Source organism: Tauraco erythrolophus, chromosome 22 (assembly GCF_009769465.1).
Source record: "Tauraco erythrolophus isolate bTauEry1 chromosome 22, bTauEry1.pri, whole genome shotgun sequence".
Lineage (NCBI taxonomy): Eukaryota > Metazoa > Chordata > Aves > Musophagiformes > Musophagidae > Tauraco > Tauraco erythrolophus.
In genome coordinates, this window is record NC_141486.1 from 8158281 (window position 1) to 8185007 (window position 26727).

The window sequence follows — 26727 nt, forward strand, 5'->3', positions numbered from 1 at the left end:
CAAAAATATTTTAGAACACTTTTCTCACCAGAAAGATTAATATTGGGCCACTAAGAATATATAAATGGTTATATATTCTGTTGCTTTAGGTACCACAACTGTGAGACTAACAGCAATAATTAAGCATTCACCTTACTTTGTAGACTTTAAAATATTTCAAATAAAGCTTTTAGTCTTGGGAGTTTCAGCAAAGCAATGACAGTTTCTTCCTTCATCTACACTTTAACTTATTCAGTGTATATTTCCTTTGCAGAAATTGAACTGATGAAGTACTTCACAAATACTTGTTACAAGTATTGTTTATGCATTAGGCATAGGTATGGTCCAGAAAGGGGGATACTAGAAATATTCTGGTATGGCAGCACTCATGTACCAGGTTAGGAAGTATTCTCTTGATTTTATGAAGTAGCTACTGTTAGTTCTGAGTTACTTCTAAATTTGCCCTGGGATGTGACATGAAACCAGCAAACACTGCAGATGAACACCATTCAAGTTTTACAATTTTTCTTGTTAGATTTGTTCTTAACAGCAGCTTCCCATTTCTTTTTCTCTAAGGTGTAGAGTCTCATAGCTGCTTGTGCATCCTGAATCTAAAAGAGAACAGAACAGGAGGCTTACTGAAACATAGCTGACGTGGTTTAAGAACATTATTGTTAATAAGCAGCTAAATCTTCCATTGTTTTAATACATCTTTTCAAGCAATGTTTCATAATTTCTTTCTAGATTGAGGTTCTGTGACTAGTGGAAGGGGATGAATATGTATTCGGAATGCATGACCCACCATCAAAGCTATGCACTTCTTACTCATCGTGGCTTGGAAAGCCATAATGAAAAAATACTCTTGATACAGTATCTTGGAGATACCCTCACAACTTGCTGTTTTCAGTTCACTCCTCTATTATATCCTCCTGTCCACTGAAAGAAAGGAACTAACTGCTCAGTTTGAGTAGTAGGCTCTCACATTATTTCATCCAACCAGCCATAGTGCAATGGAGCAGAATGTTGCTTTTAAGGTAAGCAGTTGATACCTGAAAATTACTTTTTTCCCCTGAGGATCTTTAAAATAACAAGAATTAATATTTAAACAAAATTAAGTTGACTCTTGCAAAAGAAGTTTATTAATATAAGGAAATAATCCAAGTGGTATGAGACATAACAGTAAGCGAGCTTAGATGGCAATCTTGCTGCATGCTGGTGTCCAAGCAGAGCTTGCTAACTTTCACTGAGAGGCTAGAACGAAGCCACAGCATTCTGGACTGAACCTAGATCCTAGAGCTAATGTGTAGTACCTTGTTGATCTACCCAAAAATGTATGTTCTGATGAGATACATACCGAACAGTGCTCTGATGTCTGCACTTGAACATTTAGCAGTCTCTCACAGAGCAGTTTCAATGATGGCCGTGGGTTCTAGAAATAGAAAGAGAATCATGCTGCCTTGCAGTACTTGAAAAATATATGTGTGTATACATATAAAAATACTAGTTTAAGTGTATTCCTCAAAGTATAGCACATCTCAACTTCTGCTGGTGAACTGGCAAGAATTAATCAATTATGAAATTTATGCATGCACTGCTGAGAGGATTTTACATGTATAACCCTGAGATTGATGTTTGGGGTGCTTTCTTGTGAAAAAGAAAACCTGAGTATATAGTTATGAAACTTAAAATACCTCCCTATAATCTGAACCTTTACTCCTGCAATCTAAGCAGAAACTTGAAGCCATCTATTTTTTTTTTTATATCCTTATGGAAATGCTACCATTAGGAAGATCGCGTAAGCCTTACTCTAAGTAGAACTCTACCATCTTATTTTGCTATCTAGAAAAGCATTATGAAGACCATGCAAGTGCTAAAGAATGGGAGAGCCACTGAATTTTGTGCACAGGTATTACTGGTAATGTTTGTACTGAACTAAGTAACTTATTGATATATTTAAAACACTAACTAAGCATTCAACCAGACTAGGATTTTCAAATGACAAAAAGCAGGCATCCCTGTTTCAGGTAGGAAAGAAGGAACGGGGTCAGTTAGAGGAAAGTGTAAGAGTGAGCTAGCAGCTCGAGAGTCAGTTAATTGAGGTGCACCTTCCCATCAGTTCCTTACCTTGACTCTCTGTCTGAAAGGCTTGTATCTTTGCGTGTCACGTATCTTCTTCTGAGGATGATCAAGAAATAGGACCTAGAAGAAATTATATTTCCAGTCCAAAGCATACTGTTGCATGAAGATTTATACAGCTGAATGTATAGTTTCCTGCTCTTTCCTTCCATTTCCTTCCATTGTTTGAACTATCTCTCGTTGTAAGAGAGAGTTCAAAACCATGAATGGACAAGACCAAGATCATCCAGGCACTGGATGGATTCAAGAACCATAGTTCTACTTAGCATGAGAAACAGAACTGAATCTAGAGGCATGATCTGCAGTGCTGGTACAGCATGACATAAGATACCTGTCTCTGCTAATGATGACCAGGCTACTGAGCTTTGGGTGCTAAGCAGAGCATGCAAACAGTTTTTTCATCATTCTGTTTCTTTCCTGGCTCTTTAGGAAGCAGATCAGTGCTATTAGCAACAGAGTTTGGACACTGAAGAACTTTAGCGGGCAAGTGACTAGGGCTATACTTGGTACAGCATGAAACAACCAGAAACTGAGATAACAGTGATAAAGCTGAGGTTTCTAGGAGTTTAAGTGTGTTCATCTGATCCATAAAGATGTATTAGAAATTTAATCAATCTTATATTTTTGGAGCCTTGTCTTCAAAATAACAAATCTGCAGCCATGTACCTTTAGATCATTGCGTAAAGCGTGTCCAACTAAAATCCTTCCATTCAAGATGTCAGCAACCTCCTTCTGAACTGTTTTAAAATCTTCACCTAAAAATACCAAACAATGAAAACTTTGCTAGATGCACAAGGCAACTAAGCAAACTACAGTTAAAACACTGCATCTTTTTTGTGAAGGTAATTGTAATTTTTTGAATTAATTGTATTCTTGGGATTGTAGTTACACAAATTTGTACAGTACACTAAATTCTCTGCTTGTTGCAAAAGCACAGAGAATTCCATAGAGAGCGTAGCATTAAAAGGAAATAAACTTCCTACTATTCCTATACCATAATCCACAAGTTAACTTCTTCTAGGGCATTAGTGACCATTCTGTACAAAGTATTTCTTCCCACAATTTTTCGTAGCATTCAGACTACATTTTGTTTTCCATTTCCTGAAATAGGTCTAAAATGTATCAAAGCTCAGCGAATGATGATTCTGTGATAGCCTGTTAAATTCTCCCTCCTTAGAGAACATTTTTTTGGGGGGAAAAAAACAACCTCCTACCTGTTTTTACATTCTCAGGGCGTATGCCACTAACAGCTGTTCTGTAATCGGTCACCTCCTCTGTAGGCTTGACATACTTGTCATAAATGCACTTTCCAAATTGGTTCACGATGGACACACGAGCCACAATACTGTCTTCACCTTTGGGTCCCACTCCCACCATCTCACAGTCCATGGCTACAGCTCGGGTCAGCCTAAAAGACACAGGACAGCTCAGTGACACCTCTGTTACAGGGACTGCACAGCAGGGTTCACAAGGTTCATGCATTGATATGAACGAGGAAAACAGCAGTTTGTCTGTCACAGACTTGGAGATGTCAGCTTACACTGTGCACCTGCAAATCACAGTTATTAGGAGATAATCTCCATGCCTCTGCTGCCATCCTTCCTGCTGGAATGCCACTCACCCTTCAAAACCCTTTTCTTTAACCAGCACCTGTTCCACAGACTGTTTGTGTTGGCCTGTTTCAAGTCCCAGATTTCTTCTAGCAATTTTTGCTGCTTCAGGTCCTATTGCTGCTTCAATATCTTTTGGATCGACGTCATCAAACCAGATTTCGGCCCTGGTAAGTACAAATATAATTATATTTAACAGTCTTAAAGTGGTCTTGCATCTTTATAGTGTAGGAAAAGAATATTTATCCTTTAAATCAATAAATTAGCTGTGTGAAAATTAGCCTAGTTCTGTCACCTATGCAGGTATGTTGCTCTGCCTGAGGAGTGGGGGCAGCATGTGTCTTATTTCTCCCAAAATTTAGTTGGGAAGAGTGCAGCTGTTTGGAATATACTTCTCTATGCTCCTTATGTACACCTCCCAAATAAATACACATACGTGTATGACGCCTGAAGTACTCACTCTTTGGGTTGCTGCTCCACGTGTTCTTCAGCTTTCCTCCTCTTATGTTTTATATCACCTTTCTCCTTTAAAATATTGCCATTTTTCTTTTTTTCTTTGCAGCCTTTTCCATCGCTTTTGGTGCCATTTAAATTCTTATCTGTCACGACCCTCTTGGATTTTAGCTTAGCCAAAGGAGGACTGTCTTTAGCAGAACCATTGTCCACTTTATTTATGGATTTGGCCTTTACCGCATTCCCGTTAACCGTGGGGACTTCTTGGCTGTTTCCCGCTTTCAGTGAAGGCTTCTTTTTGTTGTTTGTTTGACACGCAGAGAGGGCCTCGTTGGAGCTATTTGCCTTTTGTTTCAGTAACTAAAATGATAAAAAAAAAAGAGAACAGAAAAGAAAAAAGGATCATATCCCTCCATTTGTGACCCTGCCATCATTCCCGAGGGCTCCTGCACTCTCTAGCCGGCTTTAGGGGAATTACCTGCAGCGGGATGTCCCGGATCCCTGCCTGCAGCTCTTCATTCATGGACGCCAAGATTATTATTATTAATTTTCGTAATTACTACCTACGAGGTGAGGCTGCACTCCCAGAATGGCAGCGCGGCCCCAGCCCAGCCCCCCGGGGATGGCTCCGGCTCCCCCGGGCGCATCCCGCCGGCTCCGCTCACCTCCTGCAGCGCCTTCCAGTTGGAGGAGAACTCCCGGGGGCTGCGGGGGGGAACCGCCGCCGCCACGTCGGGGCCCTTCGCCACCGTCACCGCTTCCCCGCGGCCGCGCCGCACCTTCCTCCTCCTCCTCCTGCCCTTCCTGCGGGCCGCGCCGCTCGGCCCCGCCGCCTCGGGCTGCGCGGGGCTCTGCCCCGCCATGCGGCCCGTCCGCGCTCCCCTGGGACGCCGGGGCAGGCGGGAAGCGAGTCCCAACCGGGCCGGGGCTCCCGCTCCGCGCCACGCCGGGACCGCGCGGCGACGCACCGGCCCGGCGGGGAACGCGGCAGCAGCGCTTCGGTTCCGGGCGGCGGGGCCTGCCCCGTGCGCCCGGCAGCCGCGGTGGGGCGGTCCGGTAGCCGCGGTGGGCTCACCCGGGAGGCGGGGGGCCCGCGGGGGCACAGGCTGAGCAGCACAGAGTCCCTCCCCCCCCCGAATGCGTTCGGCGGCTCCGAGCGGCCCCACGCTCGTTACCGCCCGCTCTTTGGCTGCAGGGAAGTTGCAAACATTGCGCAAACCCCCCTCCAGCTGTCCCGGCAAAGCCGCCCGGCTCCCGTTTGTTTAAACCCTGCGCTCTCCCTTCCGCTCCACGTGACGCCCCCGGCCCAACACCCCCCTCCTCGCCCCCGGGCCGGTTTGCAACTCGGCCAGCATGACCGTCAGCTTGGCGATCCGGGCGCTCGTGATGCTCCCCTTGGGGATCTGCTGGCCGTCGGCTTTGCAAGAGGTGAGTTCAACCTCCAGAAAATACAGTTTCCAGGAAGCCTTTTTTGTTTCTAGGAAAAAAGGGGGAAAAAAAAAAGAGAGACAACACAACGCGTTCTAAGCCAAAATCCATCAAACCTCACTAATCAAGAAGATAAAGCTGTTTCCTCTGGGTGGCTGTTGTGCAGCCCATGCTTAGTGCAAATTAGAGCCATGGGAACTTGGCATCGGTACTTGTTGAGTTGTTCGCTGGCGTTCCTTCCAGGTTAGGTGATAGTCTTGTATCCATTTGTTTTTCTTAAAAAAATGTAAAGCTATTCTTCTTCTTCTTGCAGAAGTTTCTGGACGCTTTGGATGCGGAAGATGTTTTCTCTTATTTTGGAACCAGCTCAGTGTCTGATGGTATGCAAGGCTCCTTCCTTCGAGATTTTGGAACACGTCTGTCAGTTTATATCTAATCCTGTACATTTGATCATGCTAAGAACACCTGTTAATGAGCTCTGATCTGACAAGCATTTAGCATTTCTGAGTCATGTTACTCAGTAAGGCAATCCATGTTTCAGTGTGAAAGCGATTGGAAAACTGGGTCAGTATTTAATGTCTGCTGAAGGAGATATGGGAAATCTTTTTGCACGTTTCTCCTGCAGCCCTCATTCTCTGTATTGATATTTTGCTATGAGATTAACAGATTCAGGTCTTCTGAGTGGGAAGCTTTAGACTAAGAATAGCTTTAAATGCACTTGATAATTTTTTTGAAATAAACATGTGGAGAGACTGGTATTCTGGGTCTGGATTGATGGTAGTTCAGAATAAAGATACACTTTAAATTCTGAAATCCTTGAAGCAAGGCTGTTGTCAGCTTGTGAGTTCACCTAGTGCTCATCTCAGTGTCCCTGCCTGGATTATGATAATTCTCACTCAGTAATCCTTAATATCTGAGGAAGTAAAACTGTCTCAGCCTTTGTTACAGGAGCTGTTCTCCTTATTGAGAGAGCAAAAGCGCAGATAAATCAGGAGCCAGTTTCAGAGCTGTTGTCTGTTCCCAATCAGATTATCCTCACTTTGGAATACATGAAAGCATAGAAGTTCTTTGACTATTGACACGATGACCCCAAAAGATCACAGTTGTCATTTGGAGAGTATTTTTTCCTAGAGAGATAGATCATTGCCTTTGTTTTCTGTGTATCATCATTTCTCATCGCTGTTCCCCTTGTTCTGGTCTTGTTTCATTTCTTTCAGTACCTGAGTTTGTTTTTGCTGAGCCAACTTGCCCTTGTAAAGAAGAACAAATGGGGGTGATATCCTGTCGGATTCAGCATTGCTCCGTTGAGGCCTGGGGAGAACTCTATGCCTTTGAATTTCTAGAGGACCATGCCCTTCTTTCCTCTTCCTTTGTGAGCAGTCAAGTGGTGAACTCTTCCTTTAGCTTACTGAAGCTATTCTCAGGCAACTGCTTTGCGGGTGGAAATCCACTGCAACCTCCCGGGGCCAAGTGTAGAGTCACGTACTGTGAAGGGCAGCTGGTGAGTATGCACTGAACTTACTCTTACAAGCGTTTACAACCTTTGTAGGTTTGCAGCTTGGTGCAGCAAACATGTGTGAACCATCCATTTAATAAATCTGAGCGTTACAAAGGAGAAACAGGAAGGATGTGGCACACAGTTCTTCACTGATAGCAGATGTCTTCGGAATAACTCAGAGATGGAATTTCATCTCCTTCAGCAAGGAGTCGTCATTGCAGATGAGGAAAAGATTCATATCAGGCCTGTCAGAAGCAAAGATGTGGCTCTGCTGAAGAACCTCGGCTTCTCCAGACCTCACATTCTCTTCAGAAGTGCCGCAAGAGGGGAAAAGACAGCAAGAGGTAACATACACGGAGAGGAATCCCTGCTTGTTCTGCTTGGAAAAGCTGTCTCCTGGTAGTGGGGTTGCCTACATGAGTTCAGAGGAAAAGTCTGTATCTACAAATACATGAGTATACTTGATAGATGTTTCTCACCTCACTGAGGTGTAACTAGTGTGTTTTCATGTAGGTATTTGTTATTTTGATAGCAGAAGTGTGTTATAAAGGATGCTGGTGAGTGAAAGAAACAAACAGAAGTGGGAAACCTGAGTAGGCAACTGGATGAGTGGTCTTCTGGCTGGGTTATTCTAGTTTTTCAGGAAAAGGGAGTGGATCTGCAGGACTTTTTCTGTTGTCTTGCATTTTAAACTCTTTGTGTCCCTTTGTGCTGTTCAGCAGGGCGGTTTCCTTTCCGCCTGCGGAAGAGGGCTGAGGGAGCTGTCAAACATCTGGAGCTGATGGTCGTAGCAGGTCCAGATGTTTACTTGTACCACAAAGAGGACACGGAGCGATATATTCTTGCCAACCTGAACATTGTGAGTAGCTTTCTGTTTGGATTGCTGTTCCAGTGTGGGAGCTCAAAGTGTCACAGGCTGTGTCATAGGCAGATGGACCTCTGCGAATGCACTTTCAGAGGTGTTCATGGTCACCTGCTCCTAGTACAGAGCACTGCTTACGTGCAGGACATTCCTCTCTGCTTCTCTTGGCACTGCATGGCAAGCTTTCCCTTGTACAAGGTGCTGCACGAGCAAAAGTAGATTTTAGAAGCTTTGGGGTTGTAGTCTTAAAGCCCGTGTAGAAAATGCAGATCTCTATTTTGTTACTAATACTGTTGTGTGTCAGATACGGTAGCAAGAGTTTTATCACCAGAGCCTTGATCCGGTTTCTGTTGCTTTCAGTGAGACTGAACAAGATCTACTGAATTAATCTTACATTTCAACGTTTTTTTTTCTTTTACAAGATTTCTCTAAATGCCTCCCTTTACTATTATTAAGGATTTGTTTATGCATTTTCCATGTGCATATATTGCAAAAAAGTCTTTAGTATTCACTCTTCTACCCTATTAAACTGTTTTCCGTGCAGATTTTTCTTTCTGCTTCAGAATATCCGACAAGTCTAACAACGGTTCTCATCTGTTGACAGATTTATTTAACATTTGTAGTGCATACTTTAACCTTGTATTCCTGGTGATTTTATAGTTGCCCGTTATGGTTACCAGGTGTGTTACCTTTGTAATGAATGCAGCCCTCTTATTGGGAACAGGTAGTGGGAATCATGGGAGTTACCAAGGTACCTTCTTTATTGAATCCTTTCTGTCTCTTAAAAGGGGGCAGAGCTGCTGAGAGATGCTTCACTGGGTGCTCATTTCAGGGTTCATCTTATGCAAATGCTTGTTCTGAGAGAACCAGAGGTAAGCAGGGAGCACTATGTTCATGTGTTGTCCAAGGGGTTGCTGAAAGCTGTATGAAATCTGCAAACTGGTGCCTTTGCTCCAGGCAGAGGTGAACATCACAACAAATATCACCTCCTCACTGATCAGCGTTTGTGAGTGGAGCAAGAAGGTCAACCCCCAGAACGACTCTGACCCCCAACATGCTGACATTGTCCTCTATGTCACCAGGTACTGAAGCTCCCCTGCCCTGGGAGGGGACTGGAGACAGGGCTGATGGTGTCCAGCTGTTAGTGCAGTGACAATGGTTTGCACTGGGTCTTCCACGAGTTGGGCATCACAGAGACTTTAGAAATGGGTTGATTCTCCTGCCCTTAGTGTAATGCAGTTAGTCAGAGGTGCTGTTCCTTCACTTTCTGAAGGAACTGGAGTAATCCCCAAGCGCTGACTAGCCAGACCTGACCAGACATTGTGTGCTTTCAGAGCAGCACGGCCAAACCCACTGCAGCTTTTTGTGGACAGAAAAGTCGAACAGTAACTGGAAGCGAAAACCCACTGGAGTTTTCTATGGAAGATTTCTAGTGCTACTCTGACTCAGACATTTTGTCTGACTTTCAGGCTCCTTGCTCTAAATTGCCTTGGCTAAATTTGTCAAAGGCAAACTTTTTGAGTGTAATGGCTTTGTTTTGGTGATCTTTCTTCAAAGAGGTGATGACACTGCTCTGTCTTTTGCATATAGGATTAGGTCGTCTTATTCTGTTCTGCTTGTCTGGGGTCATGGGGATTTTTTTAATGTAGAGTCACCACGAGTTTTGAACAGTGGGTGTTCTTGGAACCCTGCTGCTACCATCTTAGGTTAAACCATGAGACTGGCAAGGTGCCAATAAATTCAGTTGAATTTCTAGACCTGACTTTATTAGCTGCAATGGTTCATTACTCTTTCCTCTGTATCTTTATGTTACTTTAGGTTTGACTTGGAGTTACCTGATGGGAACAAGGAGCTACGTGGAGTGACTCAGTTAGGTGGAGTCTGCTCCTCCTTCTGGAGCTGTGTTATTACCCAGGACACTGGCTTTGACCTCGGAGTCACTATAGCCCATGAAATTGGGCACAGGTCAGTAGGAAAGCCCCTGAGCAGCCCAGTGTGTTTTATTCTGGTAAAAACATTCTCCAGTTTAAATGATTCGGAAGAAGAAAAAGAATCTCTTGGCATAACAGGGGGTTTCCTATAGATTATTCAAAACTTTAGGAGAGAATTCCTTGCATTTCTTGTATTCCTGCATGCTCTGTGACAATTAGAAGCTGCAGAGGAGAGAAAATCTTTGTGACAACAGTAGAAGGAAAGGCTGCAGAGGGAGCTCAGTCCTTGCTTAGAGAAGAGAGGCTCCAAGGAAAGCCAGCCTCTGGGTTTGTTCTCCTCGGGGCACTGTTCTTCTTCTGTTACAGTCTTGGAATTCCCCACGATGGTGAGGGGAATCAGTGTAGCAGTAGCGGTTACATCATGGGTTCAGCAGGAAACCACAACAGCATCGACCTCGCCTGGTCGCAGTGCAGCCGAGAAGCGTTCCTGGCCTTCATCAGGTAAGGGAATGGTCGAGATCTGTGTGCCCATGTGGGAATGGTTCCCTGTGCTGGGAGCCTAGGAGAGAGCAGGGAAAGACAAGGAATAAAATAAAATTCTTGGAAAACGAGGAACTGTGAAAAGCTTGGAGTTTGTTTATTTCTTAGCACTTGTGTCTGTTGCTGAGGTCAAACCCAGTTTTTGCTTCAAGTAGCTGGAAATTGCTTTGGTTAGTGACTAACATGCCTGGGCTGTGTCGTACTTCTCAGACACTAGCTCAGCCTGGAAATTTTATTTAAAATGTCAGAGCATCAAGGTTTAAACAAGCATTGTGGGCTGTGAGCTGGCTGGGTGAGGAGCAGGAATGGGTTTCTGTTATAACTTCAGCAGCAGGGAACTGTGACTATCTCCAGGCAGCTGCTGCAACTAAATCCATCACAGCCCACAGTAAGCATGTGTTGTCTGAGAAAGCAACAGCCAACTCCCAGAATGAAACTCAGCACAAGTTTGCAAACATGTCGTTGTCCTTACTGCCCACAGCTGGGAAAGTGATATTTCTTATGTTTCTATCAGCACAGGCCAAACAAACTGCTTAAATGACCTGCCGGACATGGACGGCAGCATCCCTGGATGGAAGCCTGGCTTGTACTATGGAGCAGATGAGCAATGTAAAATAGCCTTTGGGAGTGTTGCCACAGCATGCACCTTTGCTGACAGCAATGTTGTAGGTAGAAAGTTTGCCTGTCTTGCTAGGGGCAGCAGGGAAATGTTCTGGAACCAAGATTCAGGAAAAGGGAACTGGGGACGTTTTTCTTATAAAGGAATGGAAGGTACTTTCCTGCCACAGATTTCTTGGCAAAGAACAAACCTTCAAAGGCTTTTAAAATGCTTCCCTTCTCTCCATCACCTCCTCCTTCCACATAATTCTCCTTTAAGGTTTGCACAGTACCCAGAGCCTTCTGTCCAAACAAGGGCCTGGTGGTGCTAGTGCTGGGAATGCCTGCTTGGGTGAGTCTTGAGTCCTGTCTTGGGGAGCTCTTGTTCATTGGATCCCTTTGGTTTCCCTGCCATGGCACAAGTCCACATGGCTGAGAAATGTAGCATGGCTAATAGCTGCCATCTGGACATATTTTGTTAACGAGGCAGCATTAAGGTGAATGCAACTTTATTGTATCAGTTGATTATCCCCTGACATTACAGCTGGCACTGCTGGTCTTGTGACATGGCCACAACTTTTGCCCAGTAGCAGGAGAAATGAAGGGACTTGCTTACATTGTTGGGCACCTGTGGGGAAGCCAGACATGTGGGACATGCACCACTTATATGAGACTGCTGTGTTGGTGATCCTAAGTGACTCCCTGAGCTCCTTGATTTTCTTGTCACACCAGGACATATGTGAAGTTCTCTCATGCCATGTACAACCAGGAGACAAATCCAGCTGTACTCGGCTGCATGTACCCCTCTTGGATGGTACTGAGTGTGGAATCAATAAGGTAAGGAGGGTGCTGATCTGATGATCAGAAGTGGCTGTGGGTGCTATGGGGCTCATTAGATAGCAAGGCATTGTTGGTAGCTGGAAGGTACATGGCACCTGCCCCTTGGCCAGAGAGCGAAGGCCAGACCAGTCACCAACTGGTACCGGCTGATCTTGGTGTTTCCACCTTGCGTGTATCTCTGGAGTTGTTTTGCAGGTCTATAGCCTGGCATCTGAGCTCTCCTCCAAGGCTTTGTTTTCTGCTTGAAATGACCTGTCAGCTATTTGTTTTAACCCCAACCTCATGTTAGACTATAATTAGGAATGAGACTCTTTTAGCCTCTTGTGAGAAGGTGCCTTGTTCACCTTGGGATTCTCTGTTCCAGTCTGGTGTGCCAAAAGATGGGGACTTGTGCCACCCTGGTAGATCCAAGCCCTGCTGAGTTCACTGTGGTGGTGCTGCTGCCAATTTTGTGTGTTCTTGGTCTTTAGTGGTGCTCCAAGGGACAGTGCAGCTCCCTGGAAGAACTGAACCCCATGGCTGTAGTCCATGGGCAGTGGTCTGGCTGGAGCCCCTTTTCCTCCTGCTCCCGCAGCTGTGGAGGTGGAGTTGTGATAAGGCAGCGGTTCTGTAACAACCCCAGGTAAGAGGTGGGGAGTTCACAATGCCTCTTGACTGATTCGGGGCCATCAGGTCTGAGTCCTTTTCTTTGCTTGGGACAAACCTGCCCCTCTTGAGAGTACTTTTCCTATCATTTCCAGGCCTGCTTTTGGGGGGCAGGAATGTCATGGCACCAGCATCCAAGTGGAGATGTGCAATACTCAGGTAATGGAGCTCATCACATCTCCTGAGCTTTTTTTCTTAACACCGTTTAACCGTTTGAGAGCTGTATGGTTTGGGACTGTAATTCAGAGCTGTCTGCTCTGGGAAGGAGGACTAAAGATCTGGCATACAGCCTCCATCTGTCTGACAACAGGGGAAATATTTATTCCACTGTGTCTGAAGACAGCAGTATTATTTAATAGCATCGTTCACTTGTAATGAAGCATTTTCTCTATGGCTTCATAGCTGGACGGACACTGAGAAAATAGTGACTCGCTTAATGACAGTTTTCTTGAGAGGGACATTCTTATATTGTTCCTGTTTTCCTTATCCATTTATTTTGTACAAATAGCAAAGATATCAGCTTCCAAACACAATTTTCTGCATATCCCACAGCCTTCCTTTAGAGTGTTTTTCTTTATTTGTGGTTGTTTTGGTGTTTTACTTACCAGCCACTGCTTTCTGCCTTTAGCTAGTGGGTAAAATGCTGCTTGGGATTCTGTGCTCAGTAACTTCCCTTCATTACCCATACAATTCTCTCTGGGATGTAGGCCTGTTTGCTGACCCAGCAGGACTTTATGGCTGAACAATGTGCAGCAACAAATTTAAAGCCGCTGTACCTCACTGTAGAAGCGCCATCCTTTTATACCTGGACTTCTGCTGTTGGCTTTGCCAAAGGTAAGGAAAGACTGAGAAACCGTGGTTTCTTTGTGAAGGGGAGCGCTCATGGACCTGTCTGTACTTTGAAGTCAAAAAGTGGTTTCACTGATTGTTGTAGTTTTCAAGTGAGACCTGGGTACTCTTTCTGTCACATCCTTTTGACTTCTTCCCATTGCTTGACGATCAGCCACGTGCCTTTCTGAAAGAGTAACTCCTTTCTTCTTCTGTCCCCCTTCTCCAGGGGACCTGCTATGCAAGCACATGTGCAGGGCTGTTGAAAACGATTTCATGGTAAGCCGTGAAGACAGTTTCATAGATGGAACCAGATGCGAGCAGGATGACTCGGAACACCACGGGACTTTCAATCTGTGTGTAATGGGAAGTTGCAGAGTAAGTAACTGGGGAATCCAGGTGAGCTTCTGACATGTAATCTGCACCAAAGGAGTCAGTTTACTAGGAGCAGGGATAAAAACCACAGTGTCCCAAACAATGGAGTGAGCTCTTCTCAAAAGAAGAGAGTTTTGTTCTTAGGTTGTTGGATGGAGTCCAACAAATTTACTGTTCTGTCTGTACATCCAATGCCCTCTAGATAAGACATTCTGCTAATTATGCGGTAAGTACGTAAGGCTATTCATCCCTAATCCAAGAAGGAATTGGTTTATGCATTGCTTGAGGAGATATCATTAGCTGTTCAGTTTGCTTGGTATAAATAGCCCTATAAAATGCTGACTCTGTTGGAGAAAAGTTACATGATTTGAACATACCGAGTCAGTGGCAAAATAAGGAATCAAACCTGGGAATTGTAAATTGACAAATTGATTGTTGCAGTATCACTAATCAAAACTGAAGTATATATATATTTTTTTCTGGATTGGACATGAGAAAGGCATTCTTTCATGATAAACTTGAATATGACTCCCCCGCGCTGGCTGCATTTTAGTAACTGCTCAATACTGACCCAGTTGTATGTGTTCTGTTGTTTCTTTACATTTCCAGAATATGCTTTTAAAATTTTATGTTTTTCTCATTATGTTCTTGTTCACAATGTTTCGTAATGCATTTTCACCTAACGAACAGCAGAGGGTGTAGGTTTAATCTATTCTGTTTTCTGGTGTTCTGTTGGCGACAGTTATAAATACGTATGTTATGGCAGCATCCGAAGCCTGGGATCAGTGCCTCTAGCAAAAATTCAGCAGTTGCACATGTTTTGCTGCTAAGCCTGCTGAGATCCTCCTGTAGCTTTGTGTAAATTACTCTTGTTCATGAGAATGAGGATAGAATCTCTTTCCTGAGCTCCATGGGACTGAAGGCCAGGCTGAAGAATGTGGGCTAGGTTGTGGGTTTGGGGAGCTAAAGATTCCTTTAGAACCTGACATTCATGTTTACTGTTCTCCTGGGCGTTATTTTTTTTTTTCCTTCCCTCTCTAGAAAGAGTCTGTATAAGAGAGAGGGTGCAGAGCCTTCGTTTTAGGTCGTAAGAGAAATCTTTTTGGACTGCTTTTTATGGGAAAGAATATGTCACACAACAAAACTTGTGCTCTCAGCTAAGGCTTTCCAAACTGCTGTACAGTGGTGGATCTAGGTACAAATGCATCTTTGTCTATATTGTCTTCTTAAATTCAAATTGCAAATGAAAAAGGCAGTCTCAGGAATTCAGGTAATGTTGCTTTCATCCGCTCGCTTTCTTCTTAGAATAGACAAGTCTTGACAGACTCTTCTCTTTGCTCAGGCGTTCGGGTGTGATGGCCAGATGGACTCCAGAAAGATCATGGACTCTTGCAAGGTCTGTGGGGGTGACAACACCACTTGCACCAAAGTGAGTGGATCTTACACAGAAGGAAAAGCTAAAGGTGTGTAGTCCTCACCCTCTGGTTCAACGTTATGGTACTGTTTGTATGCTGCATATTTGTATGCAGTGCTCATAATCTTCTGAATGTGACTTCCTGTTTCTGCTTCCGCTTGATTTTATTTTACGGAGGTTATGGCGATGGAGTTTGGGTAGTCAAGAGAGAAGGCAGCTAACATCTGTAGCAGAGAGGTAGCTCTTGTGTAGGCAGAGTGACTTTTTTGGTCATAGTTCTTCTCTGGACATGGACCAGAAATGTAGCCATTTGGGAAGTCTAGCAAATTACTGGGAACTGAGGGCTGTGTCAGATGCTTCCTGAGGTCTTAAACATCCATTTGGGAACTGATCAGGCTCTTGCAGTATCACCTGTAGATACTAGCAGAGAACATAAGAAGAACAAAAGAAAGATGAGGACAAGACACGATTCAGTTCAGTTTTGTTTGCTGTGTTCATCATCACTATGTTCAAACCAAGCTGGTAGAGCTAAAGTCAGTGTGAATTTAGCCTGATGGCCATCACCATTGTATCCTTTTTTTTTTTTTCAATATCAGCTATATAACCCCTGTCTGCGATTAAGCTTTGCTGCTGCCTGTAAGGCTTGTCCTCCAATGGATAGCGTGCTAGTAAGGTGAAGAGAGGTTGATCTTTAATCCCCAGCCTTTTTAACAGAGGTACAGTAATGGAAGGTGACCATATCTTCTTCCTTTCCATCCTTCCAGAGTATGTTACATTTCTGTCCCTGCCTTATAACACCACCTTGGTCCACGTCACCAACTGGAGACCACTCTTCACGCATTTGGGTGAGTTGAATGAAAAGGAGAGGTGGGACTACAGGCAAGGCTAAAACAAGCTTGTATAAGCAAAAAATGGAATTTGAGAGGAAAGATACTGATGATGCAGTTTGTTTGTGGGATGCTGTCCAGGAGGAACTGGTAGAAGCCATGCTCTTTGGGATGCCTGACTTACATCAAAGTGGTTTCTAGCAAACGGGCGGTCTGTAGCTGCCAGCACCAGGGGATCCTGGTGACCACATCATATCTTTTAACCTCACTGCTACTTTTGCTCCTCTAGCTGTGAAGGTTAAAGGAGAGTATGTGATTGCTGGAAATGGAAAAATCTCACTGAATGTCACCTATCCGTCAGTTCTGGAGGACAGCCAGATCAAATACAGAGTGTTTCTCACCAAGGACAACCTGCCAAGCCTGGAGGAAGTCCATGTGGATGGGCCAACACAAGAAGAAATTGAAATACAGGTAAATTAAAATAGCAGAGTTGGAAAGGGGCCAGTCAGAACTGGCCAGGCTGAGTTTGTATAGCTCTGCTGCAGTGCAGAATCCAGGTGTAGTAGGCTTCGTGTCCAAGGCCAGTGGAGATGATGTTCACTAAGAGTGATGGTATTGCCGATCTTGGGGAGGGTTGAGGGTTGGCTGCCTACAGGCTTTCTGCAAATCTGGGGGATGATTGTGTGGGGAAAAGCATACTGAGTTAAACCTTTTGCTCGGCTTCATCTTTTTTTTCAGAGCTCTGTGCACGGAATTCACAGGGTGAGTACTCTGGCTGCATTTGGCAAGAATTGAGAGTCATAGGTTGAGGCTCAGGATCGAATGGAAAAAGGGAACTAGCTTCTTTTGTCTCCGTCCTAAGGAATGAGCCTGAGTTGCTTTGTGCATTGACCACAACTTTTTCCTTCACCAGGTTTATCGAAGTTATGGAAAAGAATATGGCAATGCCACCAACCCAGACATCACCTTCAGCTACTTTGTCCCCAAAGAGAATCTGACGTATATGTGGATTCCTCAGCAGGGACCGTGTTCAGTGACCTGTGGGGAAGGTGAGGCAGCAATACTCACTCTCCAGTTTTTAGAGATCTGGGCAGAATTCTAATTTGGCTGGCTAGTAGTCACGCAGACCTTTACTCCACAGACTCTCCTGGGCTGACTGAAAGAAATGTGACATCAGCAGTAGATATTTGATTAGAACTTTCTGAACAACTGAACCGAATTTAGAAGCGAATTGTTGAAAGCGAGCTGCAGTTGCTAGTGATAAATGGAACCAAAGAAAAGAGGGGTACAGCTTTTGACTTAAATTAGCAAATCAGCAAATGAGCTGAATCATCAAAATGGTAGTGAAAATGTTTGATCATGAAGAGGATTTTGAAATAGATTTTAATGGAACTTTTGGGTTTAAGACTAAATAATTTTCTCAGATTTTTCAAAGTTATTGAAGGCTGTAATTTGAAGTTGGCTAAACATCAAAAGTCTGAGACCAAAGTGGTATCTAGTGTCTAACTATAGCCTCAGAGCTAATTATGAAACTTCCTTCTTAGAATTCTGTTCCTGAGCCGTGGCTAATCCTTTCTGTCTCCCTGAAGAAATCATAATGCAGATTGCAACAGATCATTCTGGTAGACAGTCTGACATCTTGTTTACCAGATAATAAAGATGACACTGGCAAGCCTCTCAAGACTTTTATGACAAGGATTTAGAAAATACATTAATGAGTACTTACGGAAGTCAATCTGTAAGACTAGTTATGTCTGGAGAGTTTTTCTCCAGCACATTCCCCAGGTGAACTGATTGCTGAAACCCTGAACTAAAGAACTCAAAATGCTTTAGGGCCTCCCAGCTAATGCAGTCACAAACAAAAGAATGAGAAAGCTGGGACTTAAAATAACGAAGTTGAGAATTGGAGCTGAAATTTTATCTTGAGAGCTGAAAGTGATGCTCAGGCTCTCCTTACCAAGAGATGTTATTTGAAAACAAGATAGTAGTGAAAATATAACATTGCTGATTGGTTCTTGATGTTTGCTTTTAAAGATTGAAAATTCATCTGTTATACTTGAGGTGTTCAAGCTGCGGAGCATATTGCAAAGGCAGCTCATATTTCCTAAAAACTCCCACCATTATAATAGGTTCCTTTACTGGACTGATTAAACCTTGAAGAAAGTTTCTTGATGTGTTGGTCTGATGGTGTATTTTAGTACATGTGAATATCACAACCTAGCTGGTATAAAGAAGGGTGTGAAGTGATCAGGTATTTTGTGATTTTTTTTTTCAGGTACTAAACCATTCTCTTATTTATAGCTGTAGTTTATGAATATTTTGTTTCTAGCATGCCACAGGCACTTCAAGTCTGCAGTTTCTGTCCCAGTACTTCTAGTCTAGTTTTGGATGTTGATGATCACTTTGAGGACATTGGCACGGTGCTGTCTGCTGCGTGATGATATTACATGATTATTTCTGTAGAACGTCATTTAAAAGTGGCTGATGGCTAGAGCTTATGTTCAGCAACCTGTCCCTCATCAGTCAGACATCAAGATCATTAGAAGTAATTTAGGCCAAATTATGATTGATATTCTTCTTTTTGCAAACGGCCAGTTTAGAGAAATCTTTCTGTTTTGGCTGTGGATTATCCATCAAACTTCTCATCTTCTGGAGTGTTCGTCTTGGAAAGTCACTTTAAAACTCTTGAGGAAAAGTTGTATCAGAAAGAAGGGGTTTGTGTGTTTATAGAAAGTCTGTATTCCCAACTATGCCATTTTCCTACACAGATTATTGGAGTAAAGCAAAATTACTGCATCTTCCTAGCTTAATAGAGGTGATTCATTCCGCTTTTTTTATAACTTCCCTTCCTTCTCCTTTTGTATCCCAGGGATGCGGCCAGTGAATCATGTGTGCTTTGACCAGACAAAGAATGAAATAACGGAGGATCGGTGGTGTCTGGAGCTCCCACAGCCCCTTTCAGAGCACAAGCCCTGTGCCATGGAGCCATGCCTGTACAGGTTGGTGTTCCTGGAAGCTCAGCTGAATTCTTGCTTTGCTTGTCTTTTCTCTGCCAGCTAACTTTGTCTCTGCCATCTCATTTGCATTGTGCAAGGTGAAAAAAAAAAAGAGAGGTATGAAGTACCTTCCTAATTATAGTGGCGTAGCGGTTCCCAAACCATATTCTGTCTTTCCTGGTCTCATGGGGTAATTGAGATGTCAGCTGAATGAATGAGAGATAGTCCTTCCAATATGTTACAGTTGTCTACTAAATGAAAATACTTTGAGGGCTTGGCCAGAAGAAAATATCTGCTCACATCCTTTCCAAGATTGTGCCAACAAAGATTTGATCTTACTCTGGAGGAGACCTTTGTGTTAATTAGACTAGAAAGAGGACCAAGAGCCAAACCTGCCCTCACATTGATCTCATAGACATTTTGGTGTTTTATAAAACATTATTACACTGTGAGCTACAGCTCTTTAGGTGTTTTTAGCCCTAGAGAGCTGCCAGTGCAAGCACTTAAATTTTCAGCAGTTGTCCTCTCAATCACACCCAGACAAGGCTCTTGAAATAGCAAAGCTGAGTACTCTGTATGACTCATTTCTGTAATCAGTGGTGTAAGTATGATCCAGATGAGAAACAGGGTGATAAAATTACTTCCCATTTAGGTGGAAGATGTCTCAGATAGATGAATGCTCTGCTGTATGTGGAACTGGAGTTGCCCAACGGAATCTGACTTGTGTTCAGCTTCGTGATGGATTGGAGACTGTTGTGGATGACAGCTTGTGTCCAGCAGAAGAAAAACCCCTCTCCGTTGTGCCATGTGTGGTTAACGTCTGCCCTTTAGGCTGGGACAAAGTGAGTTTACTGGCTTGGCTTATTTCAGGAGTCTTTCTAGGAGCTTTGCACTCACAAGAGGCTACCAGTCAGGAGCCACCTCCTTACCACTGCTGTCTGGGAGGGTGGTTTACATCAAGGATGTCTGCCCAGTTAAAGGTTCATCCTGTCACTTTAGACAGCTCTATCGTTCTTAATTGATGCTGCTGGATTAATCAGTTCATAGTGGTGGTTTGTTTAGGGCAGCTGTTGACAATGTTCCTTCTTCATTTCTCTTTGCAGAGTCCAACAAAATCAGAAACAGAAATAACCCCTGGTCCACTAGGAAATACCTCACTGGCAAAGAGAGATGTTCTGACATGGTAGGGAGGATTGCTAGCAGGGAAGAGGGCTTCTCAGCACAGGACCACTGGTCCAAATCTGTACTGGGAAGCCACTGCCAGGTTTACTTTTACAGATGTGGAAGATAATGCTTTAGACATCGCCAGTCTCAGATATCTCTTTTCAAGTAGTGTGAATTAGGAGAGGTCTTGGCCATTGGATGTCCTTAACTATTCCTTATATGTTCTGCAAAAATGAAGAAAGTGCTTAAATGTGCCTCTTTCTTCAGTGACAGCAAACATGATGTAGGATTGATCTGGAGGTATCCTCCAGCTTCATTAGATTGGGACCAGTGTGGAAAGCAGGTGCTAATGTCAGTCTGGCTCTTTTTGCTCTGTTCTGAGGAGAAAGACACACACTTACTTCAGTCTTCGGAGTCACCTGGGCATATCCAGCTGGAAAATCGCACCGTGTATGTCTGGAGCCCTCTAGCTGGAGGGTGTTCCGTCTCCTGTGGTAGAGGTGAGATCTTTCAGTGCTGCAGGGAAATGTTACTTGGCTGTAGGTGTGAGCTCAGTGTGTAGAAACCTCAGGCACCTGGTCTTTTCCCCTCTACAGTTCTAAGTGCATGTGTAGCTGTGGTCACAATTTTTTTGAGCCTGGAAGAGGCAAGGGGGCCTGGCTCAGACAGGGAATAGTTTAGAGGGCTGGCTGGCTGCTGCTGTGCTTCAGAGTTGGGGGGGATGAGTGCAATAAGTGTGCCTGGGGCTTGGGCAGAGTTGGCTTGTTTAGTACGTGCAGATGCGACTGACAGTGCTTGGCTTATTTTCAACTCTTGCATGCATGTCATGCAGTAAGATCACTTCCCTTTCTAGGTAGGACTCAGCTACAGTATGTATGTGTGGCTTTTGACACCAAAGAGGAAACCCAAGAAGAAAACTGTCATCCAGTACCAAAGCCAGAGAGCAGGATGGAAGTCTGTGATCTCAGTCCCTGCCCACCAAGGTAAAGCAGTTACCAGGAGACAATGAGCCACTGAGAGGTCTTTCCTTCCTCTGTGTCTCCAGGGACATGGTAGAGTAAGGGTCAGGCTGCTCTGAGGATGTTATCTTCCTTTCCCCTGGTTTGAAAGCACAGCGAGCTGCCAAAACAGCAGGATTGATCCATACCGAGCAAACTGAGAGTCTTTCCTGGACTCATATATTCTTAAGCAGAACTAAGTGAAGTCTTTGGAGTTTGAGTCCAGGGAAAAACTGAAAACCTCTTTATCCCTTATTACCCTGGTGAAGTAGGAACAAATCCATCACTGCAAAAGGTGGTGACACGTTTGCCAGCTGTAGTTTCCACATAGCATCAAGGAAAGTAGCTGGAATTAAATGCTCTAAGAATCTGGAATAGCTGCTCTGAGAACTGAACGAAATTGATTGCACTTTTCCTTAGGATTTATGGTATTGCAGACTGCACACAGTGGGGTGACTGCCAATCTCTCAAACATGAGCTGGTGTGTATGTGTGCATTAACAGAATTCCAGTTGTACTTCCATAGAGTGGTTGGATTTAAAATCCAGTGAAGCCAGGTGACAGCTGGTGGTACTCACTGGTGGCTGCCTTGTTCCCAGGTGGCATTACGAAATGGGCTCATGCAGTGCAAGCTGTTGAGGAGGTGTGATGCACGAGGTCCTCTACTGTGCAAGGGAGACCAAGGAGAAGGCAGAAGAGATTGTGGCAGACACCTAGTGCGATGGTTTGCCTTGCTCAAAGGAATAGGAGCCATGTAATTTGGAGCTGTGCCCTCTGAGGTCCAAATGGCCACATGAGCCACAAGAGCATGCACTGGGGGAGAGCGGTTGTCCGTGAGCATGTATGGTGTGATCTAGGATATGGCTCAGGGTTGATAAATGGGGCAGAGCTTCCCCTGCCCGATTTGCTGTGGGACTAGAAAGCCACTGGCATCTGAGCTTTTTTTTTTTAAGTGCTACAGGATGCCTCTCCTAGGATGAAACGCCCTGGGTTGTTTTCTGATCTGACTGTTCAGAGTGATGTTCCTTTTGGAGGGAGATAAGATTGTTTTTGCAGTTAAGCCGGTGTATGTCACCCTGGGGAAGACTGTAATGGATGCAGAGTAAGACTTGATGTATGTTTTGAGTCTGTTGGCTTCTTTCAAAATGTGAATGTCCTCTGTTTGGGTCCAACTCCAAACCTGCTCCAGCCTTGTTTCAAAGGCTGCCTTCTAAGTATCATAGGCAGCAAAGCTTGTGAGGTGGAGGGTGAAGAAAGCTGCTGAGAAGCAGAAGGGGGAAGGATGAGGGAGTTGCAGTGCATTTTCTACAGCAAGAGACAGTGAAGGGTGGGGGTTCATCACTAACTTAAATTTTCTCCTCCATATCCTCTGTCAGATGGAAGGTAACCCCAGCTGGCCCCTGTTCCTCCAGCTGTGGGCTCGGCTTAGCTGTTCAGCTGGTCGCCTGCGTGCAGATTCGCCAAGGCAAGGAGATTTTGCTGGAGGAACGTTTGTGTCCTGTGGCGGAGAAGCCTCTTACCACCATTCCCTGCGTCATCCGCACGTGCTCTTATGAATGGAGCTTCAGCGAATGGACAGAGGTATTTGCTCCTGTTCAGGTGCAGCACTCGGTGTCTGGTGCGGCGGTTTTATAGCCACGCGCTTCCCTAAAGCATGCAGGGGAGAAATACCGCTTCTGCCTTGTGTATTTACTTCCCACTGAAATTCTAAACTGTTTCTAGAGATGTTTTCCATTCTTTCCACTGCCCTGTGTTTAGTAGCTGTGGGGCTGCTTCCCACCTTTCTTAGCTAAGATTTTGGCCGCAGTTTAAAAGTGGTCCTTGGCATGTTTTCTTCTGGAATGCAGATCTTTTTGGATGTTTTAGGAAGTGGTTCTGCAATTCAAAGATAGTTTGGTAGATCCCCTGGGAGGTGGGCTATCTTGTAGCTGATGAAACTAGAGCACTGAAAGGGCACGTGATAGAACAGCATCAGTGAACAAAAGATCAGCCCCCTAGATCATGCCTGAGCCAATAAACATATTTATTTCTAAACACCAACTGAAACACATGTATAAAGGCCTGTGGGTTTCTTCTTCTGCAGTGTTCAACTTCGTGTGGGAATGGCATTCAGACACGGCAGGATTTCTGCCTCAACCTGCTAACCCGTAAGCACGTGAACCCCATCTTCTGCAGGCACTTCCCCAAGGCCATTGTGGTACGTGGCTGCTCTGCAGGGCCCTGTCCTGAGCAGGCGGTGGGGACCAGGTCGCATGGAGCAGAACCTCAGACAGTGACACCAGCCGTGCATCTGACGACAGCTCCAACTGCTAAAAAGGCAAGATATAAGGACCTGGATCTTCCTCCATCTGCCATGCCAGCTGTGCCTCGGGAACAGACAAAGACCAGTGGAGGTGAGGAGGACACTACCAAAAGGTAGAGATGAGCGCTTGCTGCGTGCAGCTGGGTTGTGGTGACCCTACTGCTATACAGGGACAGGAGCATGGGAGGGAATAACTCCTGGTTAGGAGGGACAATGTGCTGTTCCTTCCGGCATGCCATGAGCTGCCGTGTTATCTGAGCTAGGAGCAATGAGTGCCTTCCCTGGGCTTCCCAAAGCTCTTCTGAGTTGGAGCTCCTTGGGGCAGCAGCTGACTCTTCCTGTGCTTTACCTGGAAGGTGAGCACACTGTTGGCACTCGTCCGTTCGTTGTGCCACGAAGGAATGGAAACTGTGTTTCAGCAGCTCTACTTCCTTCTGGATGCGTTTCTCATCTATCTTTGCTGTCCAGGTGCGTGTGGAAAGCTCTTTCTTAATGCCACTGGGGTCATCAACATGATGGGCGTAGAGAGCAGCGACTGCACTGTGGCCATCGGACGTCCTCTTGGGGAGGAGGTAACAATCAGCGTCCTGGAGAGCTCCCTCAACTGCAGTGCAGGTACTGCCCAGGGCGTGCTGGGGACCAGCCTGGCCCTTTTGGGAAATCTGCACCTCGTTTGCCCGCGTGCTTTTGGTGCCCTGAATGGTTCTTGCTGCCTTGGAGCCTTTGTCATCTCTGAAACCATTTTACAAGTTTTTCTGTCTCACCGAGTCTTTGCCAGATAGGACTAAATGAAAATGATGCCTTTCCTACCCCTACAGAATGGTTTATTACCTGTTTTGTTGATAGATATTGGATGAAAAGAGTTTATGGGGTTAAAGAAGCTGCTTGCTTTGTCCTGTTATAAACTCTGTCTGTAATATATCCTCTTGCTGGAATCAGTACAGTTAGATTAGTTAACTGGACTGTTTTCATGGCAGATTTTGATAAGATAGGGACAAGATGCAGAATTACTTGATTCCAGACCTATATAAGATAGGTTGTGACCTTTTACTTAAAGTAAAAGTGTTTCTAGTCCCTGTGCTTATCCGTTCCAGGTGAGGTAGTGCTGTTTTCTGGGCGAATGATGTGGCGGACGGGCTGCAGGAACCTCCTTTTGTCACTGATAAATTCCAGAACGAACACACTGATTGTGAAACAGCGTGTTTTGCTGCCAGGAAACGGGGTCATTCTTCAGTACAACAGCAGAATTGCAACTAAAAAATATTACCAAGGTACTGTACTGAAAGTTTTGCTATGGCTTTAAGTTAAGGCACCCGTGACAAGGCCCACAGAGTTCCATGGATCATGATTGCCTATGGAAATCTATGGAAACCTTGCTTCATTTTTAACAGCTAATAATCCTCTTCTTGGGGAATGTTGAAATTAATATTACTTGTGAACAGCCCCTCCATTTTAGAGGCAAGCTCTCTCCAGGTGTTTGCTGATACTTGGAGGTTCCCAGATGAAAATCCTTAGAGAAACTTTTCTGCCTGTGTTTAATTTAAATGATTTCTTTCCTGGAGATGCTGGACACTTCTCTAAATCATTTTCTTTTTTGCTCTTTCCCCCTTTCAGACTGTGACAAGCAGCTGTTTGGTCCTCAAGGTGAAATAGTGAATCCTGTGCCTGATCAAAGGCAAGAAGTAGTGTGTCGGACCTTCATCAATGTGGCTCCTCTGCATCGCATAGCTATCCGCGCCCTGTATGTTGACCTGGGCAATGAGAGCAACCAAACACATTTTAATTACATCCTGGTGAGTCAGGAACCTAAAGGGGATAGTTTGGATGGGTACAAACCCATGTTCTCATTAGATATTTCCACCCAGATGCAAAGTTCAGTCACAAACGCTAGAGAGTCAGACTCTGATCTCTGTTACATAAATGTAGATGTGAATAAGCACTACTGATGTCTACCGTGTTTCTTCTAACCTTTGTATAGGGCAGCTTTTCCCCCTGAGTGACTGGCAAGTCTCCAGTATTTTGTGGGTTCTTCACTTGTAGGCTGCTATGATACAATGGTTTGTTCTTTCTTTATACAGGTCCGTGATGTAAGCACCATGAAGATGATGGTGTTCCGTGGGAAACAGCAATTCTTCTGGCAATCAACAGGAAGCCAAGCTGAAATTGAATTTCATGAAAATATTAAGGATCACCGAACCCGTTTCTGGGCTGAATATCATGCTATTGAGCCCAAATAAAAGGCTTCAGGGCCACTTCACTGAGAAAGGCCGTGATCCAGTTAGTCACTTCTGCCTGCTCACTGCTCGAGGTCACAGGAGTCGTTTCATCTTTTTGGAACTGCTTCCCCATCTATTGAGTAAGAACAATATCTACTGACTCCTTTGGAATCTCAGTTAACGTTTATAAAAGTATCCAAAAGACACATAACTACCAAATGTTTAGCAAATAGTCCTTGTGCAGATTTTCTGTCTCTCTTGATTGGTATTAATGCAGTTTACGTGTCTGCAGTTAGTGACTTGGACACTGAAGTCGCAGGGTCCTGCTTCTGTAGTACCTCATGATCTTTTAGAATAATCATTTAATTTCTCAGTGGCTTAGTGTCCTGCTACAAACCTCTGTGTACCACAGGTAGCTAGGATTATGATTTAGCTGTTACATTCACTCTCCTGCAGTGTAATGCCCCTTAAAACTGAGGCCCATTGAAATTCTGGAATTTTATAAAGAAGGCAAAGATATGTATGAGAATGAACTGTGCTAGCACAAGAAGACTGGACATGTGTGTGAAGGAGGGCAAGAGAGTTTCTTTGCCCAGGAGGGTAGTGCAGCACTAGGAGACGTCACTCAGAAAGCTGATGGAATCACCATCATTGAATGTTTCTGGTTAGACCAAGGCACAGCTGACCTGGTCAAGCCCTGGCGACAGTTGGCTTTGTGTGGGAGGACTAAATGACATCCAGAGGTCCATGCCCAGCCACCCCTTCTGTGGTTCTACTATTAAATATCTGACAGTGATACCAGTACTGCTTTTCTATGGGAAAATAAAAGAATGCTGTCTCTTAATGATGGGTTTGGTGCCAAGACATACTTACTCAGATAAGAACAGTAGCTGTGCTACTAATCTGCTTGTATCTTCATCTCACAGGAACTGCGCAGTGAGAGATTGTTGCATGGTACAAGTTGTAGCAGGAAGAGGCATTTTAGAGCAGTGACAAATATTCACTCAAGTTTGATTTAAATACATTTTTTACATTGTTTTTATTTAATATCTTGAACGTGAAATATCTCAAATATTGGACCATGCTTTG

General features: G+C 44.4%; 2 protein-coding genes across 5 annotated transcripts; one reads left to right on the forward strand and one right to left on the reverse strand.

The window, feature by feature from the left end:
- Positions 1–13: 13 nt before the first annotated feature.
- REXO4 (RNA exonuclease 4) lies at positions 14–5041 on the reverse strand. 2 transcript variants are annotated; one of them, XM_086625174.1, is made up of 8 exons: positions 4844–5041; positions 4186–4538; positions 3737–3892; positions 3330–3523; positions 2782–2870; positions 2104–2178; positions 1334–1408; positions 14–590 (listed from the first exon to the last, which is right to left on the reverse strand). In XM_086625174.1, exons 1-8 carry the CDS (start codon positions 5039–5041, stop codon positions 489–491), a joined length of 1242 nt encoding a protein of 413 aa, XP_086481300.1. In that variant the 3' UTR covers positions 14–488. The 2 variants fall into 2 exon arrangements, with proteins under 2 accessions (XP_086481300.1, XP_009990076.2); XM_009991774.2 differs by lacking the exon at positions 4844–5041 and adding an exon at positions 4657–4768.
- A 490-nt stretch (positions 5042–5531) lies between these two features.
- ADAMTS13 (ADAM metallopeptidase with thrombospondin type 1 motif 13) lies at positions 5532–25761 on the forward strand. 3 transcript variants are annotated; one of them, XM_086625070.1, is made up of 29 exons: positions 5532–5606; positions 5920–5986; positions 6824–7107; positions 7307–7448; positions 7824–7963; positions 8755–8838; positions 8924–9048; positions 9785–9931; positions 10264–10398; positions 10952–11102; positions 11767–11871; positions 12345–12496; positions 12615–12678; positions 13227–13353; positions 13577–13725; positions 15065–15185; positions 15901–15981; positions 16253–16434; positions 16877–17012; positions 18833–18962; positions 19612–19801; positions 20506–20623; positions 20977–21106; positions 22497–22701; positions 23204–23513; positions 23891–24037; positions 24517–24693; positions 25037–25215; positions 25501–25761. In XM_086625070.1, exons 1-29 carry the CDS (start codon positions 5532–5534, stop codon positions 25657–25659), a joined length of 4212 nt encoding a protein of 1403 aa, XP_086481196.1. In that variant the 3' UTR covers positions 25660–25761. The 3 variants fall into 3 exon arrangements, with proteins under 3 accessions (XP_086481196.1, XP_086481197.1, XP_086481198.1); XM_086625071.1 differs by having other exon boundaries at positions 20509–20623; XM_086625072.1 differs by lacking the exons at positions 18833–18962; positions 19612–19801; positions 20506–20623.
- Positions 25762–26727: the final 966 nt, after the last annotated feature.

Coding starts and splice junctions, on each gene's coding strand:
- REXO4 (XM_086625174.1), bottom strand. CDS start 5,041: ATGGCGGGGCAGAGCCCCGCGCAGCCCGAGGCGGCGGGGCCGAGCGGC. Junction 3,893..4,185: donor GTGGAGCAGCAACCCAAAGA/GTGAGTACTTCA, acceptor TGTACTTACCAG/GGCCGAAATCTGGTTTGATG. Junction 2,871..3,329: donor CCCTGAGAATGTAAAAACAG/GTAGGAGGTTGT, acceptor TGGTATTTTTAG/GTGAAGATTTTAAAACAGTT.
- ADAMTS13 (XM_086625070.1), top strand. CDS start 5,532: ATGACCGTCAGCTTGGCGATCCGGGCGCTCGTGATGCTCCCCTTGGGG. Junction 17,013..18,832: donor TTCAGTGACCTGTGGGGAAG/GTGAGGCAGCAA, acceptor TTTGTATCCCAG/GGATGCGGCCAGTGAATCAT. Junction 22,702..23,203: donor GCTTCAGCGAATGGACAGAG/GTATTTGCTCCT, acceptor CTTCTTCTGCAG/TGTTCAACTTCGTGTGGGAA.